Source organism: Tachysurus fulvidraco, chromosome 13, assembly GCF_022655615.1.
Source record: "Tachysurus fulvidraco isolate hzauxx_2018 chromosome 13, HZAU_PFXX_2.0, whole genome shotgun sequence".
NCBI lineage: Eukaryota > Metazoa > Chordata > Actinopteri > Siluriformes > Bagridae > Tachysurus > Tachysurus fulvidraco.
Genome location: NC_062530.1, coordinates 20,452,260 through 20,471,544, shown reverse-complemented (window position 1 = coordinate 20,471,544; position 19,285 = coordinate 20,452,260). Strand labels below are relative to the sequence as shown.

The 19,285-nt window shown below is 38.1% G+C and overlaps 1 protein-coding gene across 4 annotated transcripts; it reads left to right on the top strand.

Moving 5' to 3' along the window:
• The first annotated feature begins 458 nt into the window (after positions 1 to 458).
• rfx4 (regulatory factor X, 4) lies at positions 459 to 18,376 on the top strand. Of its 4 annotated transcripts, XM_027161371.2 has the most exons (19): positions 459 to 529; positions 1,763 to 1,930; positions 4,342 to 4,428; positions 4,560 to 4,620; positions 6,080 to 6,203; positions 7,197 to 7,258; positions 7,468 to 7,681; positions 8,151 to 8,228; positions 8,346 to 8,509; positions 9,148 to 9,248; positions 9,342 to 9,400; positions 9,946 to 10,090; positions 11,037 to 11,131; positions 11,713 to 11,830; positions 12,875 to 12,994; positions 14,128 to 14,280; positions 14,416 to 14,581; positions 14,668 to 14,806; positions 17,056 to 18,374. In XM_027161371.2, exons 2-19 carry the CDS (start codon positions 1,888 to 1,890, stop codon positions 17,323 to 17,325), a joined length of 2,199 nt encoding a protein of 732 aa, XP_027017172.1. In that variant the 5' UTR covers positions 459 to 529; positions 1,763 to 1,887; the 3' UTR covers positions 17,326 to 18,374. The 4 variants fall into 4 exon arrangements, with proteins under 4 accessions (XP_027017172.1, XP_027017173.1, XP_027017174.1 ...); XM_027161372.2 differs by lacking the exon at positions 459 to 529 and having other exon boundaries at positions 1,554 to 1,930; positions 14,131 to 14,280; positions 17,056 to 18,376; XM_027161373.2 differs by lacking the exon at positions 459 to 529 and having other exon boundaries at positions 1,554 to 1,930; positions 14,455 to 14,581.
• Positions 18,377 to 19,285: the final 909 nt, after the last annotated feature.

Below are 19,285 nucleotides of genomic sequence, written 5' to 3'. Positions count from 1 at the left end.
GCATAAATCAATGGTCCCGGAGCGGCACTCCCCTGCACACCCACCCGATTTAACCTCTACTAGGGATGAAGGGTCAGTGAAACAGGAAGTGTTTATCCCAGCTGGCCTGATGGTAAGGATGGAGGTGAAAGTATTGTGTCCTTGATTAAGTGCTAATGTGACAACACTGACAAGGGAAAAGTGCTTGTTGGCCACCTTCCTCCTCTGATGCTTTTTACACTAATAAAACGTCCAGCATTCAAAGCTTGCCGCCACCCACTAAGCCGTTCTGGAAGCTTTTGATTGGGAGAATGCTGTAGAAAGGGCACTGACAGTGACTCGCTGATAAAAGTTGGAGGGAGGTGGGGTGTGCTGTTGTCTCTTTTAGGAGACTGCACCTGTCCTAACTAATGAGGACTTAATGAGAGATGGCGTGTAATAAAACAGAAAGAGGATGTCTTTTGAGGGGGAGAACAGAAGCTCCTCCTAACATCTTACCATCTTTGACTGTGTACACCATGAAAACATGGAATTAATGAGGCACTCACAAGTGCTGATCCTTAAGTCTGATGCATTCAGCTTGTGTCCTGCATGACATGTTGTAAGATCTGGCATCCACTGGGGGAATAGAAACATTTAGAAGTTGTTTAATATGTTCTTTACCTGCCCTGCTCTCTCTTTTGCTTTTTAAGGAGCAACAAGTAGCCACACAGTTATAATGTAACCCCAGTAAACCATACTTGAGCCCACAGAGTGCTGGAGAGTCTTCCTCCTCTATCCACCATGTGGGGAGCAGTTCAGCAATAATCCCCCTTTCTCTTGCTCACTCTCTCTCTCCTTCTATCTCCCCCCTGTGGTTCCATTCATATTCTAATCACAGCTTTCCCCTCTGCAGTTCGCAGGCACTCCATCAGAGCCTCCCTGCCTCAGGCTCTACACTTTTACTTCCCCCTTTTGTGGCCAACGCTCTCCTCCCAGCACACTAAAATAAGGTTGGTACAAGGAGAGAGTGAGAGAGACAGAAGGGGAGGGGGGTCAACCAATGCTGTTTGCGAAATTCTTCAACTTTCTCTTTTTTCCCTTTTCAAGATTTGGTGCCATTTTGTTTAGTTTTTTTTTGTATTAGTGAAATACACCGATGCTGGATTAGAAAAGTGGCAAGAATAATTTAAACTTCATAAATCTGCCTAAACTTTAAAAATGAACTGTTACAATGCAGTTTGTTAGCTTGCTTCATGAAATACTATTTGGGTATACCAGAGAAGATGCAGACATCAAGAAGAGTTCTGTAATGGGCCAAAAAGTGGCCCTTGGATCAAGAACTTTAAAACGGAGACAGTGGGGGCAGTGCGTGTATGTGTGTGTAGGGAGGGGGTATGAAAACGTATTAAATGCTATAATGGGAGACGGGGAGGCCACAGTGCTGGGATTGCGTAGATCTAAGCCTCTTTTTTTCTGGGGAGGGAGCTTTTCTTATTCAAAACAGCCCCACAAAAGACTTCCAGTGAGCCTTGCCACATCCCCATCTGACTCGAAGCCATTCATCAGCCTGCCGAGCCTATCAATGACATGTCCCCCATCAGGGCTCCTATAAAATCAGCCCCTTTCCCATGAAACATCAGCAAACATTTTGACGGCTCTGGCTTTTCCCCCCTCTGGATTTCTGGAGTCTCTGACCCCCAATCCCCCCCACCGCTCCAACCCTCACCCCCGCCACCTCTCCTCCACTATCTCCACCACCTTCACCACCATCTTCTCTCTCTCTGTTACTCTCTCTCTGTAGCCAGCACATCGTATGCGTCTCAGTGACAGGCAGTGCTCTCGGACATTCGGAGGGAGCTGAGGAGGGGGAGTCCTGCTCGAAGCCATTTTCTCACAGGAGCCCTGGGGACATTGGATGGGAAGAGGATGCACTGTGGGCTGCTCGAAGAGCCTGATATGGAATCCACAGGTTGGTTCTTGCTGCACTGCTCCTGGCTTTTGGGATGCTTGGGAGCCTGTGCAGTTTTGGGACTCAAGACTTGGAAATGTCTTATTGTGTCTTACTGGCAAACCTTATTGTAGAGAAAGTTTTTTTTTTCTCTTTCTCTCTCTTTTTTTTTAAATTTTTTTTTAATTTTTAAAAAAATAATTAATACTTCAGTATCCTTCAGCAGGACAGCCGTGGTGGCCTAAAATAATTAGAGATAAACAGCTTGGAGGGCTATTTTCTTCTCTTTCATTGCTGCAGAGGATGCATGCTCTAGTCATGCAAACAATTTACTTTTCAACTTTTGCATCCTATTGAACTTTCTGAGCAGCGTTTGGGTCACTTGGAATTTAAATGCGTTATTTTTGGCTTGTGCTTCTAATTTTCACAAGCGGTTTGGAGTCATTTTTATGGTGAATGAGTTTAAAAGTGGCTGCTTCTCGAGGCCCAGATCTGCACCTGCTGTATGCACCGAGCTGCATTTAATTTCTTCTTTTTTTTTTAAAGTAGCTTAAGGTGAAAATCATTCTTATAGAAGTGTATTGAAGTTTATTTTTTTAAAATAGTGCTGTTGTATGTGTTACTGGAAACGGTAGGCAAATTTTTTTTTCTAAATCTAAGATGCCCACAGTTTACTTGTTTATAATAAAGTGCATATTAGGCCTAAATCTTATTAACTGCGTATTCATTAGAATAGCAATCTAAGTACAATATTCTATTTATTTAAAATATACAGAACATTCTTTCTCTTGTGGATGTTTTCGGTGATGTTCAGTGCCACACAAGAAATGATCTTTGATCCGTCTCTCGCCTTTAGATTGGATTTAATCCAATTATTTAGACCTGCTAAAGCTGCACACAAAACAAATCATTCAATTACAAGAATCTAGGATAAACCTTACGATAACTTTTAACAATAAAGTTTCTGTTTTTAACCCGGTAAATTATGACCGGGTTTAGTATATAATTTAGAGAACACATTTCTGAGAAGACATATTTTGTTGTGACCCAATTAAAAACCCATTAGGCCCAACTGCTTGTCGGCACGTCGCAAATATTTTATAGGGATCATAAAATACATATATATATATTACATATATTTACATTTTTATGCCTGTTTGCATTTTCAACCCTTTACGATTTAACTAATTATTATATGTTTATAAAGGTAATATTATACTGCAACATGCAATTTCTATTTGTATTTTCTATACTATTAAATGTGAACTGGTAGCGTCTCAATACCAGTGACATATATTGTACCCCAGCCGCGTTATCATTTTAAATGATTTTGTATACATGTTAAAAAATTGCAATTCCATTTGTGTGCATGTTAAATAATTGCAATTCCATTTGTGTGCATGTTAAAAAATTGCAATTCCATTTGTGTGCATGTTAAAAAATAGCAATTCCATTCGTGTGCATGTTAAATAATTGCAATTGCACTGAAAGTTCAGAGAAAGTTTCTCCTGCAAGTCAGCTTTAAACACTTCTGATGTGTCGAGTCCTTGCCGACACGCATCCTTAGCAACCGCTGCTATGGTGATAGTAATCACTACCCATGCCGGAAACAGTACAGACCTCTGGTTATGTCCAGAAGGAGGCTGTTGCAGTATTTATTATATTATTTAATATATGTATGAATAAGTATTTAGTGTGGTATTATGGCGGATACAACATGCAGAACAGAAACTGCCCCAAAATCAACAAGATGTGTGCAAGAGCCTCTACGCATGCGCACGTTACTTTTGCACACCCATAAATGACTATTTCTGAGCATAAAATAACCTGTCAGAATATTCTACCAAAATAGTTTTATGCTTATATTTTCTGACAAGGAAATTTAATCCGCACCTTCAAAATAGGCTACGTATAGATTCCCGAGAGATGCTTTTTTCCCCTAGTAAAATCACAGTAAAATAAAGAGTAGAGAAAGAACAGCACAAAATACTATAAATGCTCACTATGGCAGGATAGTTTGATAAATCAGGACAAATCTATAGAACATGCATTCATGTTTATAATCTAAATCCAGGAAAGACACCCACTTCTCTCTTTATCCTTTATTAAAATAAACTTGCATTAATAGTTAATACTCCAGATTAAATTTAGCATAAATCTAGCCACTGTATAACAGATATTACTTTTTTCCCACAGACTTTCACAAACTAGAAAAAAAAACTAAACTATTGTGTTTTACATCAAATTATTATTATTTTTTTTGCATCCAACCGATTGAACACCTGTTGCTTTATGCAGCCCTGCTTATGACAGTTGAAAAAAGCAGGCGTTACATGAATAATTGGAAAATCATTTATCTTCTCTTTGCTGAATATTAGTTACTTAGGCTATATAGTTTAAAAAAAAACATTTCCACTTGTGCATTTTTACAGAAAGCTGGATTGAAAGGTGCCTGAATGAAAGCGAGAGCAAACCCTATTCCAGCCACACGTCCCTAGGGAATATGTCCACAGACGAAAGTAAGCCATGTCACTTATATACAACAAGTTATTATACCCTAAGATTTGTTTTTCTTCTTTAGAACAAGTAATTTTAGGTTATAACCATAATTTAACATCATGTTTTGTTTTATTTTTATAATCTGTCAAAGATGAAGAGAAGGAAAACAACCGGGCATCTAAACGCCATTCAACACCTGCAACTTTACAATGGTAAGATTGAAGCTACTCGGTTTTATTGAACACCATTTGTTTCTTGTATGTCATTTTATGCACTGGACAATGAATATTTGGCTGGTTTAATATTAAGCATGTTGCATCATGAGACAGAGAAAGCTTCATTCACAGCAAAAAGCCCAGGGTTGATTTTATAAGCACAGCTGGACATAAGTGGTCACTGTAACATGTTTTGCAGCACTGTAACTCTGTGAATTTATTTTGATTACATTCTGGTTCAAAGATAGACGTAGATGTGCAAGTGACTATTTACTAAACACAATTTATATGGTAAGTAAAATTTTTTGCTCAGAATTGTTATTCAGCGTAGATATTTTGTGTTTGGGCTTTTAAATTTATATATATATATATATATATATATATATATATATATATATATATATATATATATATATATATATATATATATAACAATGTTGCACACCTAATCTATTAATTGCTATAAAAATAGGAGCTCCTGGTATGCTGTTCGTTCAGTCACCAAGTTATTTGCTGTTTGTAATATTATAATTGTGACAGCTATACAAACCTCATAAGCTATAATTGACATATTTGTGACATAAAAGTCCAGAATTAAATTATAGAACTGAGATTTAAATAATCTTATGTTATAAAACAGTTATTGAGAAATAAATTGGTTTTCTGATGCATGAAGCTGAATAGCTTAATTAATGATATCTTAATAAGAAATATTATGTCAGAAATATCATGGTTAATTAATATTCATATATTAGTTAGTATATGTTAGTAAGTTTCTACTCATGATTTAAAAATATGCATAATAATGACCTTTGCGAGGTACGAAACGAAAACGATTCTATTAATTGTAACTGAATATTTTTTTGTAGTTCCAAGTACAAGTAGTTACAATTGTATTTAAGTACAAAAATATACAGGTGATATATTTAAACTAATAATAATAATAATAATAATAATAATAATAATAATAATAATAATAATAATAATAATAATAATAATAATAATTATATGATATTTATATATTTATATATATATATAAATTAACAATATTTTGAATAACAGCTGTACATGGTTTGCTATACAAATGTGCTAACAGCCTAATTTATTCCACTGTTTTATTTATTGTTTAGATTCAAAGTCAACAACTTTTCATCTGTTTTATAGTCAGTGACGTTTTATTGTATTAGCTTTGGCTTTCAAGTATAAATTTGCCGGACTTTCTGCAAAATGTTGGATTTAATAATTAAGATCGAACTACTTATCAGTAAACATTTAATTCATGTGAAAATGATTAGAAAGAGAGCAGAGAGTGCGTATTGACTTTATCTTACTGACTTTATCTAATAAAAGCTTGGCTTTAATTGCTTCACTGCAATATCAGGATCTCTGAAATGTTTCTAAGAAATGTTATACAGCAGAATTTTAGACAGTGTGTTGATAAGATGGTTTTCACCAGGTTGGAGGAGAACTACGAGATTGCCGAGGGTGTGTGTGTCCCTCGCAGTGCACTTTACATGCACTACCTAGACTTCTGTGAGAAGCATGGCACTCAGCCTGTCAATGCTGCTAGTTTTGGGAAGGTAAGTTCTCACAAACTAGTTCTTCTGAGAATTATAGCTGAATTGTGTCATAGGAATATCACTTATTTCAAAGACATGTAAAATACTGGCATCAGTTTCAGATGCTAAATGAATTTAGATGGTTTTAATATGTTATAATAGTACAAGTGTATTACAAGGTGAGTTTGAAGCTTTTAATATGCAAGGTTAGAGTTAAGAACCTTGCTCAAGCCCTTCTAGACACTTGTTCAAAACCACTAACCTTTAATAGAATAATAGAATATCACTGTCACTGACTTTTTCTGGAAAACTAACAATCTAAACCTATAGACATGCTTCCCCTTGTTCCCACAATCTGTCCGAGCACCTCTTTACGCCGGCACCACCTGACATCCCTGCCCTGTTCCACAGCTCCTGCCCGAGGATATTGAAAAAGAGAGGGGGTCTGGATTAATGTGTAATTAAAGGAAATTTGGAAGGGTGAGATGTTGCGGAATGTTAGATCAGTGGCTGAAGCAGCGTGGGGTGTCCTTTAGGAAGGCTTCATTGATTCGGGACAAAAAAGAGAGAGAGAGCTGGGGCTGCCTCCCTGTCTGCTCATTTATCAAGCCGAGCCTGACAGAAACTTCACAGCTTGGCCTCTTTTTTCATCCTACACAATGGAGAGCTCCACTGTTTGCTAAAGTTTCTGCACCGGGAGCTGGACCAAGGAGCCAATCTCATGGACAAAAACAGAACAGAGAGAGACAGACACTCAGAGAGAGACATAGGAAAAGGGGGAAAAAGATGGAAAGAATTGCTGTTGGATATGAATTTTGTGAATGTGACAATTGGCAAGAACTTCAGTGGTCAAACGGAGAGCCAGTCTTTTATACACTGCAACCTCTCCTCCTTTCATGTTGGACATGTCCAGTAAATTTAAATAAACTGTCTAACTTGTAAGCAGTTTGCGAATGTGAAGGAAGAGCAATGTGTGATCTGTAGCAAATGCTTTCATGTGCTCTGTTCTTATAGATAATAAGGCAGCAGTTCCCTCAGTTAACGACACGAAGGCTGGGAACCAGGGGCCAATCAAAGTAAGTTTTAGCAGACTGACACTGTCTGTGCCTAATTCCACTGTTGTATCAATGCATTTCTTATGGATAACTTTGGATATAATTAAATGTCAATTACTAACTGGGTCTGCAAATCTCTCTCTCTCTCTCTCTCTCTCTCTCTCTCTCTCTCTCTCTCTCTCTCTCTCTCTCTCTCTCTCTCTCTCTCTCTCTCTCTCTCTCTCTCTCAGGTACCACTACTACGGCCTAGCGGTGAAGGAGAGCTCACAGTACTACGATGTGATGTACTCCAAGAAGGGTGGCGCCTGGGTAAATGAGACGGGCAAGAAAGAGGTTACCAAGCAGACAGTGGCGTATTCACCCCGCTCCAAACTGGGCACTCTGCTGCCAGAATTTCCAAATGTCAAAGACCTAAATCTGCCTGCCATTCTGCCAGAACAGAAGGTAAATAGAGCACTAAAAAACCCAGTGACTATCTTCTTCTTTAGCCAGCCGACCCACCCCCATCTCTTCTCATACATCCACCCCTCCTGCTTCTCCTTTCATCTGCCCCCTGCACCTTTCCTGGGTCTGGATTTAAACAAGGACCCAGAGGATTTATATGCTGGGTCCTAGCGAACTCTTAATCTTTCAAGTAGATAATAAGATCTCACACACAACAAAGTACAGACTCTAGCTGTCCTGCTTTAAAAAAGGGAGCTGTAATTTGAAATGGTTTACGACTTGCTGATCTCCAAAGCCACTTTTTATACACCACGTTTGACAAAAATTTGTGGATGCAAGTATTTTATGTGGCATTTATTTTGTTAGAACCTTTACAGCATGTTTTAAGGAGGAATTATCAGAAATATAGAATGAATACGTTTCATGTAATGTCAATAAATCTCATTTAAATGACCTCATTTATTCCCAGGTTTCAACATTTATCATGATGTACAGAACTCACTGCCAGAGAATACTAGACACCGTTATACGAGCCAATTTCGATGAGGTTGAGTATCTCCTCAAAATTGTTTTTTTTTCCGAATATGTCTGGTTTATAAAACTTAACACCTGTGGTGTTTAAAATGTTTAAGATGTGTTCCCTACTGTGTGTATGTGGATATAGGTCCAGAGCTTCCTGTTGCATTTTTGGCAAGGCATGCCTCCACACATGCTGCCTGTTTTGGGCTCATCCACTGTAGTAAACATCGTAGGGGTTTGTGACTCCATCTTATACAAAGCCATTTCAGGGGTCCTCATGCCCACAGTCCTACAGGCCCTGCCTGATAGGTAAGTGCTCACTTGCCCTATCATGCTAGTAGATATTTAAAAAAAAAAAAACAAGATTGCATTAAGTCTTATTACTTTTCTCATGTGTTAACTCGAAGTCTTCTGAAGTTCCCAGTTTAGTTCTTTTATTGAAACCTTATCCTGATGTGTATAATTAGCTTATCCTGATGTTTATAATCAGCGATTATTTACAAACCGATTGAAGAGCACATAACGATCAGGTGAAAAGATGACAAGGAGGCTCGTGTATAAATACCTCGTGACTTACTTCAGTGGAATTGCAGATCATGCAGATTATAAAACGCATTTTCTGCTGTAACTTTATAATTCATGGAAATTTATTATTGTTTTCCATAAATTTATTAGATCATTAAGGTATGTGTAAGCGAAGCATCAAATTCCCCGATTAAGATATGGACAGAAAAGAAGCAAATATTAGTTGACTATATTTAATGTTTATGAAAGTCCATGTGAAGAGTCCTCACACATATTTTTAATCAGTGTGTTACCTAGACATATTTTCTTTTTTTTTCCAGCTCCATTTACCTCCAAATGAAATAAAACCGCCATATTTATTTACATAATTAGCTTGACAAGTATTTCTTTTTTTTAATTCTCTGTTGTAATGGTCCATACAGCCTGACTCAGGTCATCAGGAAATTTGCTAAGCAGCTTGATGAGTGGTTAAGGGTGGCTCTGCACGATCTGCCCGAGAACCTGCGTAACATCAAGTTTGAATGTAAGTTTAGTTTTAGCCACGTTTATATTGAGTATTTACAGTTGACGTATCTGAAGGCAGTGTGTAAGAAATGTTTAATTTTACATTTTTCAGTGTCAAGAAGATTCTCCCAGATCCTCAAGCGGCAAACGTCATTAAATCATCTTTGTCAGGTGAGTCTATATTCCTTCGCCTCCAGAAATATCATGCATCTTTTAACGCGTCCGTGTTTTCTTATATAACCTTTCACTTACTACGTGCACAAATTAGAGTTTGTCCAAAAAACTCATTCCATGATGTTAAATAGAAAATGTGGTTTGCCTAGTCTCATATCCTAAAAGAACCAAAAGTAAAGAAGCAAACGAAATAAGTTGTACAATAACCCTCTCTGTCTCCAGACTTGATCAGAAGAAGCCAGTGTGTGACATTCTGAGTTACACAAGGAAGATCTGGGTGGGTGTGAGCAAGTGCTGAGGGGTTAAATCTATTAAATACATACTGGTGGATCCAAATGCTGATGATCAGATAATATGAATGGGGTTACGGTTATGAAAGCAGAAAGATGGGGCAAATTCATTTCATTTAGGAGTTTTTTTTTACTATTAGTATTTTAACATACATTTGAATTGATTTGAAATGTAACAGTGAAGGAGATGTAAGTAAGGGGGTCTAAATTCTTGTACTGAACTGAAACATTTTTGCACTTGTTGACCTGCAGGCGTCACGGACCGTCATCCACAGTGCAGATATCACCTTTCAGATGCTGGAGGACTGGAGAAATGTCGATCTGAACAGCATCACTAAGCAGACACTTTACACGATGGAGGACTCGCGGGAGGAGCAGAGACGACTCATAATCCAATGTGAGTGACTGAAGAAACATCTCATAGACAGATCAATAAAAACCTGTTCGGAGAGTCAAGGAAAGTGGGGGAGCATGTCTTTAATTCTAATAAATTATAGCAAGTTTTCTTCAGTTAAAATATACAACACAAAGGGTTGGGGCTTTAGTAAGAACATTAGGGTTTGGTCCTTTTCCAGCTACTCTGACTTGACACATGAATCATCTATGCTGCAAATGTAAAAATTTACTAGAAACTGAAGTCGATGTGAATGTATTAGTAGCGATTAACAATGAATTGTTAATATCTGTATATTTCCCCTGGCAAGATTTTTCTGCTCAATCTGATGTCACTCAATAGCTATAGTATGTATCCAGAGATGAATCATTCCCACGGTCATGAGTGGCAGTGTTTAATCACAGCCACTGAGAGGTTAACCGAGCTTACCCTCACACTTTAACACCCAGGGAGAATTTCAGACTCATTTCGGTGGCAAGCCACAAATGACGATAAGATCAAAGTTCGGAAACTGGCTCTTGCCACTGCATCACTGTACAGAATTGTATTAAGTGGCATAATTCATTCATTCATTCATTCATTCATTCATTCATTCATTCATTCATTCATGCATTAATTTATGCCAGAGTTCTACATTTCTAAAAACTTTGTTTTTTTGTTTTTGGAATAACATGAAATGACATAAAGACCACATTTCTATTATAAGTAAATTCACATGGTGTAAACTGCATGCATTTCTGCTTTACTCCTGGGCAAACTGCTTTGGGCTATGAATCATTGTGGTCTAATAATTAGCATTAACATAGTAAGCATAAATCAGAAGTTCTATTATATTTAATCCTTTAATTAGCCAGGAGGGTCCTATCGAGATACAAGACCTCTGATTCCAAGAGGTCCTGATCAATTTTCCATCCATTTAGTCTCACTTGTCCTGTTTTTCCTCCTCCAGTGTATCAGGAGTTTGACAGGCTGCTGGAGGACCAGTCCCCAATTGAAGCGTATATTGAGTGGCTGGACTCTATGGTGGACAGATGCGTTGTTCGGGTCAGTTCAGAATCTTTTCCCTGTGCAGAAACTTTATTATATCGAGATTTGTGCCTGTTCACAAAACACACTCAGATAATGATTCTTTATGCTTAAAATTTATTGAGAAATATAAAAACAAGAGATTATTAAAAATTCTATATTTTCTCTGCTTTTTCCCTCAAAGTGAATTTAAGATTTAAGTTTTTACTTAATATAATTTAGGAATTAAATATATTTCTGGTGCCCATCTTAACAGCAATGCTCCTGAAATGTAAAGCATCCTTGAAAATGCCGACCCCATTATGACATGCTTATGCCGGGCCATTTGTGCTGCAATTCCCCAACTTAATGATGTCTTCATGGCCCCTTTTGCACCCATTATATTGCAGATATTGGGTTGTAAATATCTGGTCGCCTTGGGAACGTCCACTACCCAGAAGACAATGGTTGAATGGGAAGGCGTTTCCCCAGGGGAAAATCAAATAGTTGACTTGTTGACATGTTTTTCGTTCCTGTGGGGTTAGACCCCTGCATGGACGTTAAAGTTAAGGCCCTTGTGCTCCTCCTGCAAAGCCTTTCTCATGATAATATTCCTTTAGGTGGCAGGGAAGAGACCTGGGTCCCTGAAGAAGGTTGCTCAGCAGTTTCTTCTCATGTGGTCCTGTTTTGGGACAAGAGTGATCCGGGACATGACTCTGCACAGCGCCCCCAGCTTCGGTGAGTCTGCAAGAGTCATGATATCCTATTATAGACACATGAGATTGCGACCCCCATATAATAGATGCCAGAACGTCATGTGCTTGTCTCAGAACTCTTATTCACAATACAACTCTCCTATAGCTGTATACTGTAATTTATATTCCCACTATCTGGTCTAATGCAAAATAGAATGGCGATTTTTTGTGTCTCGTAATTTAATTTTATCTTAGAGAGTTTTTCTGGTCACTGTCTTCTCTGTCTTGTTCACTGAATCTAAATCTACATCTAGATTTGTGTAAAGCTGCATTGTGACAGTGCTTCTAGTTGAAAGCACTATACAAGTAAAATTTATATTTGAATTTAGACTATGTCTAAACAAATTAAAGTCTTCACTTTCTTATGACCTGAGGTCTATTCCTCCGTATTTGTTGTCAAATGATTTCTCACCATCCAAATCCCAAAGCTTTGCGCCAACATGGCTACCGTACTAACTCTTGGCTAACAGCAGTTCCGTGTCTATAGCAAAGTAGCTGAAAGAAGGACTATAAGAAGAGGGCAAAACCCCCCTCCTCTTCAGCTCTGTCTGTGAATCTCAAAGACACAGCTGGTTGCAGTGTTTTGATAATGCAGCTCTTGGTACAAAACAGCTAATTAACAAAGGCTAACCCCCTCCGCAAGTGTTTCCTTCTGCTTCCCATTTTATGAGTGGGCAGTATTTGCGCCTGGTGCTCTGAATAGCCACAGGGTTTATAACGCACACACTGACTGGACTTACTAGTACAATGTGGGGATTGTGTCATGCTCTTTTAAAAATGTTTTCCCCCTTTTGTTATGAGTGAGGGCTTTTACATTATATTCGCACCAACAACTCTAAAAAGTGTGTTATTTATGCCTAATCTGTAATCATAGTTTGTAATCTGGATTCATTAGAGGGTCTAATACAAGTCCAACCAAGCGTAGTTTGATAAGAGTAGCTCAGCTTCTGAAAAAAGCTGTGAACAAATAAGCACAGAACAGGGTACACTGTGATTAAGTGGATATTCCTTTGTCCTGTATGTGCAGGCTCTTTCCATCTGATTCACCTGATGTTTGATGACTATGTGCTATACCTGCTGGAGTCACTACACTGCCAGGAAAGAGCCAATGAGCTCATGAGGGCCATGAAGGGAGAAGGAACAACGGGTGAGTCCCGAGGATATAGGCTGTCAGATATTGCGCCGTATATTCCAATACACCATCATTAAGACACAAGTTTTTTGCTTGGCCAGAAACATAAGAATGGTAAATCAACATAACATGTAAGTCATGCACCATATAACTAATATATTTTAAATAGATATACAGACAAAACCAATATAGATCAGTCAAAAACTGCTTTACTGTTAGAAGAAGTGACGATAGTCATTTTAAAGGGGTGGACAGTTTTATACACTGTTTATACACTATCTCTACTACTATTTTTTTGTTTTGCTATTAAGTGTGACAGTATGTTTGTTTTACTATGACCCCTCTAAAGATGACTCTTTTGGTGGGTGTATATAAGGAGGAGAGTTTTGTTTTTGCTGTATTATTAAAAATGACAAAATTAAATAAAATAAATTAAAAATCGGTGGACAAATCAGTACCTCAGGCAACCAGGACAAGCAGATTACACATCTGAGGTATTAGCGGTTTAAATTTTAAGTATCAAGTATTAAGAAAAAGTCCCACTCTTTTTATGGGACTCAAGATATTGATTCAATGAATGATGGGATTACAATATTATTATATTATAAAATTGTGATGCCCATGAGGAAAAGCCGTACACCAGTCAGCCAATCGTGACAGTTCCTCACAGCCACAGGTTCCTGTTTCTTGACAGGACTGGTAACCGATTTTGTCTTCTGCTGTTGCAGTATATCCACCTCAGAATTCAGCTTATTGTCTGCTTATTGATGCTTTTCTGCTCGCCATGGTTGTAAAGAGTGTTTATTTAAGTTACTGTAGCCTTCCTTTCAGTCAAAACCATTATGGACATTCTCTTTAGTCCTTTCTCACAATAAAGCATTTCCATTCACAGAACTGATGCTCATTGTTTTTTTGTTTTTGTTTTTGTCACTACCAAATGTTGTGCATGAAAACCCCAGCAAATCATGTTTTTCAATACTTACTGAAAACAACAAGTGCTTTGACCTGTATCTGCATGATTTTATGTATTGCACTGCTGTGACATGATGGGCTGATTGGATAGTTACATGAATGACCTAGCGTTGCTATTAAACTAGTGAGTAAGTGTGGGTTAATTTAATGAGGTTTCTATTATTGTTTTTCTACAGCAGACAGTGAAGATATGGTGCTCACTGAGAGCACCTCAGTGTCCCCTGAACCCTACTCTCCTGCAAAGTCTGTGCCCTCGGTGGGAGCTGTAGCCACCAGCACCCCAACTTCAGCTCAATCCCCAGAATACAACAGTGTGTCTGTTACCTCAGGTATGTAAGCATTCAGAAAAATCCAGTTAATATTTAATCATGATGACCAGAGTCAAAGGTTTCTTCTATTATTTATGTAATTTAAATGAGGTCCAAGGGAGAAACGTATGTTTGTATATGTGTGTATTATACTAGGAGCTCTTCAGTCATATACATGGTCCCTTACATACACAGTGACCACGTCAGGAGGCAATCCCCCCGATGGAGGATCCCAGCTGTCCTGCATGCGTAGCAGTGCCCCGGTGCACCCTACCTCATCAGCACACCGGATGCAAGTCTACCCCTACAGAGACGAGCATGGGTGAGCTCATTATAAGAGATACAGCAGAACGGTTCCAATAATCCTGATTTTATGGGCTAATGTTTTTCCCCTGATTTTTCCCTCAGATACACGGGCAGTTACAACTACAGCAGCTACACGAACCAGCATCATCATGCCATCCAGAGCCAGTATCCAAGCCTGCCCCATGACGCAGCCCTCCCCACACCGCTGCACTATTCCTCTTATCACCGATCGTCTGCACAGGTTAGCTGTTTGCTAAGACTCTATTCTATGAAACAGTAGACAGTGTGAAAGTTCCCTCTAATAACTGCAGTCTTAACCTCTGCTGAGTTTAGGCTTTGTTTAGTACAATATGCATCTTTATACAACTATAATGACTTCCACTGTTTCGTAATAGTTGTGTATTCCCATTCATTGAAATGGAAATGGTAATGAAAGTGTATTCCAATCCTGCCTGTTTAATAGCACCTTACAAGACCTGTAACTCAGACAAGAATGCTAATATGAATAAGAATGGTGAATGACACACTGTGGTCATTAGCATGTGAAATGCTGAACTGTGTGTAATACAGAGAGGTCTGAAGTAATGGATCACTTAGCCTGTGGATGAACTCGCTGTCATTTCAGTCAAATGTAATGCATTGTATTTTTTTTTCAAGAATGTTTTGGAGCACACATTTAGAAAGAAAGTCTTTCCTTAAGTTGGACTTACCGCAAAGAATTCTATACATTCTCCACCACCCTTTTTAAAACATGTGCATCCAAATATTAATAAACGGTTAGATTAGTATTTTGTGTTTAGCAAACTGAAAGTGGCTAGCAATGGTTAAATCTAGCTCTACACAGAAAGGAAAGAGATTGCTAGCTTGATGGCATCGTATATTGTAAGCCGAAGCAGACGTAATAGTAATTGTAATTTCCTGTCAAGAGATCTTTGACCCAGCCTCAGTGCTACCGAAGCAGCCGGGGGTGAATCGCTCTCTCCACAGCGGATGCAGACACTGACAGGTGGCCTGGTCACAGCTCTGACACCCCCCCACTCAACACCCCTCTACCCAGCACTCAATAGCTGCCTCACAGATCCTTCGCCAGCGAGCGGCAAATCAGACCGAGCATGCCTTTATTAAAATATTGTTATTCAATGGCCTCTTTTCTCTGCACGAACAAGAGGTCGCTAAGGCTCATATCTTGGTCTCTGACCCTGACTGACTTTCTTTTTCCATGCTGCAGTACTTCATAATGGTATTGACTGTGAACTGTTTCTATTTAGAGAGAAGACAGATTTTTATTTCCACTTTTCCTCTGTGTGTTTAAAACAGGCACAATGTCTGATCTTTGTCTGAGTGGATGCACTCAGTAGAGAGTGATTTAGATGACACAAACGGAACACTGTGCTGGTTTGAAGACAGAAAGGATGTTTGGGAAGCACACATGTTGACATGTATGATATGATTTTGTTTATGATCACTTGAGTTACCAATAGCAACAAAAATTTGATATAGAGCCCCAAAAATGCGTCTCTGCTGAAACACTATTTCCTTAAGCTCAAATAAACAAGATATAATGTGTAAGGAAAAAATACTACAGGATGTGCTGTTGTTGCAAAAAATATTAAAAGGGTAATTACATTATTTTCATTTGCATGATTAGTAGCTAAATCTAGAACATCTTCAAAACAAGTTAGTTCCTGTTATCACATATTCATCTATAAAAAGTCCCCCTTCTCCAGCTTCTCTTTGAAATTCTCTCTTTTGAAGTTAATAAGAAAAAAGAAGACTCACTACCCTGAAGACTTGTTAGATAACTTCATGTTAACTTCATAACTACATGTTAGATAACTTCAAGTTATGGGATTACCTCTGATAGAAGCACCAACACTGCAGACTCCTTCCAACAATTCTACATATATACATTTCTCATCAAACCTCTCCATTTAAACATTTATATTAAAACATCTATAAAAATTTGTTTATGTGGAGCATCTGACATAAACGTCCATGTGTCGTTTGTTACTGTAGAGACAATAACATTAATAACATTACAACAAGCACATTAATAATATAAACCTTGAAAATACAATCTGAGTTACCGTTGTTCAAAGCATTTGATGATCTAGTAAGATCAGTCATATTCAAGCATTTCATTAATCATTATGTACTTTATATAGCTATTAATACCTCTTAAATATCTCTTTATTTATCAAACTGATATACCATTTAGTGAGTCCTGCTTGTGAGTACATAAATTGTTATGTGACATAACAAATTAAATTTTCTCTTGTCTAACTTGTTCTCTTGGCTAGGTATCATCAAATACAACAGTCACTGAAAAATGCTCATGATGACTATATAGCAGTCATAAGAATGCGGGCAAGACAGCAAACATCTTTTTTGTGTCTTTGATTTTAGAATTTATTTGTGATCTTTTAAAATGCGGTTACATGACTGCGGTACACACAAACACCCTGACCGTTCTTCCTTCTATTTCTGTAGTACTCATTGAACAGCCCGATGTCCCGCATGGAGCCATGTCTAATGGGTGGTACTCCTCGGCTGCATGCGACCCCGGTGACCCCCCGCTGGCCAGATGTTCCTTCAGCCAACAGCTACTCCAGCACTCCTATGCACTCAACACGCTATGCCTCTACAGGGGATATGTACTCCTCTTTGACACCACGCAGAAACTCTGAATATGAGCATGCACAACATTTTCCTGGCTTTGCCTATATTAGTGGAGAAGCTACTACAGGGTGGGCCAAATAGCCAAATTTCTGTCCATTTAGAAATATCTGCAGAGATGTGGAGAGTGAATCAGCACAAGTATGGAGAAAGGAAGGGATCCAGCAAGGCCAAGGAACAACCAGCATCATACAGCCGACATATGTGTCAGTGGTGGACTGGAAAGGATACAAGAGGTGCACAGACTCACTTTCTCAACAAGCAGAAATATTGTGACGAGATGACAGTGCAGATCTAGCCTAAGCGTGCCTTTTAATTAACTTTAAATTCCTGATTTCCATTCCTTCTCCAAAATCCTGGACTGTGGCCTAGATTAATTCTGAAAGTATGCATCTAACATGCCTCTGTTCTGCTGCTTGACGTCAAAGCAGCTCTTTAACAACACTAAAGATTTTATTATCTCATTGCATATTTGGATTAGCACTTGTGCTGACTGCTTTCCTGAGTTTCATGGCTCATGTTTTACAGTAAACTAATAACTCCATTAAATGCCTCTTGGCCCATTGCCATGATACTGACGTCAAAGGAAGGGAGTTTACTGCAGAACTGAATATCATCTGTCATCTAATTGCTGATTGTATATGTAAATGTGGGGTTCTGACGATTTCACAGTGAAGTGTTTTAGATGCTGTGCGTCAGCATTTTGTGCTGTTCTTTGTACTACAGATTACTGTCACTGTGGGAGAGTGTAACTCTAAATATTTTCTTTAGTAACATGGCATCCTTTGGCTTTGTTTATATATATATGTTTGTATTGTAAATTGCTTTTTTTTTTTTTTTTTTTAGAAAAGTGTTAACTTAGGTTTGTGTGTTTTTAAATGCACTCAAAGGTACAGTGGACCTATTACCCTATGGGTAGAAATAAATAAGGAAAGAATATCAAAATGTAACATTTATTATCTTTAGCCACTTTCTCTTGTAAATAAAAGCACTCAATAATGTCTGTGGTGACAGCTGTTACCGTGTAAATGATATATGTGGAATTATTTGTTGCCACATAAACAATGTTTAAAACCCACTATCAAGCGTGATTATTTGCCTATTTAAATGAGAAGTATTACCTGACTTGTATTCCACATATGCTTTTGGGTTGGTTCCTTAAAATAATACTAGTTCAGTTTATGTAACTGCTAAGTTCTTTAAACCAAAATGCTTTATATTTCTTCCCAGAGTAACTTGCCATGAGTCATTCTAGTGTGTCATTTCGACAGAATTCCCGTCTGTCTCTTTTGTTTCTGATGAGAAATGTCCCAGACCTTTTCACCTTCCTTGAATAGCCTCCATTACTCCTGTTCACTCAGATATGGGCTCAAGTGCAGAACCAATACAGACACATCATGGAAAAGGAGATTGTGTAGGGGTCAGCAGTATCACGGATGAACAAACTATTATTTTAAGCACTCTTGCTTTCTAAAGGAGTCCTGCTTGGAATGTTTTCCAGACTCAAAACCCACTTTTGCAGAAATTTACAAGGATGGTTCTCCTAAAAGTACAAATTGATGAACCCCTCTTCCATTCATGGTACATACATACGTGAAAACATAGTAATACATACTATGAAAGTTGAAACTCACTGTCTTGTCAACCTTATCTTTCATTTATGGACACATACTGTAGGCCAAGACATTAAAAGCATTGTAATTGCATAGATACATATCTTAAAAACACAATCTTAAAAATAACTCCTGTTTGTGCAGAAAGGAAAACTAACATAAATAAAGTGTATTCTATAATCTTTGTCAACAGTCTGCCTTACTTGAACACCTTCACTTTCCAGAGACTGTGTCTATGGACAAAACCCAGAGGTGGGGAATAACAAAGTACTCTGTAACTGTACTTAAGTCTGTTTTTTAAGTATTTGTAATCTGCATGTGCTGTTGTTAATGTACTTGTACATGTGCTTAATCATTTTTATTTTTACACTTTTTTGAAAAGAGAATTTATAAGTAAATAAGTTTATACTCTACATTTTTCAATGCTACAT

Coding starts and splice junctions, on each gene's coding strand:
- rfx4 (XM_027161371.2), top strand. CDS start 1,888: ATGCACTGTGGGCTGCTCGAAGAGCCTGATATGGAATCCACAG. Junction 11,831..12,874: donor GCACAGCGCCCCCAGCTTCG/GTGAGTCTGCAA, acceptor CTGTATGTGCAG/GCTCTTTCCATCTGATTCAC. Junction 14,281..14,415: donor CAGTGTGTCTGTTACCTCAG/GTATGTAAGCAT, acceptor GTATTATACTAG/GAGCTCTTCAGTCATATACA.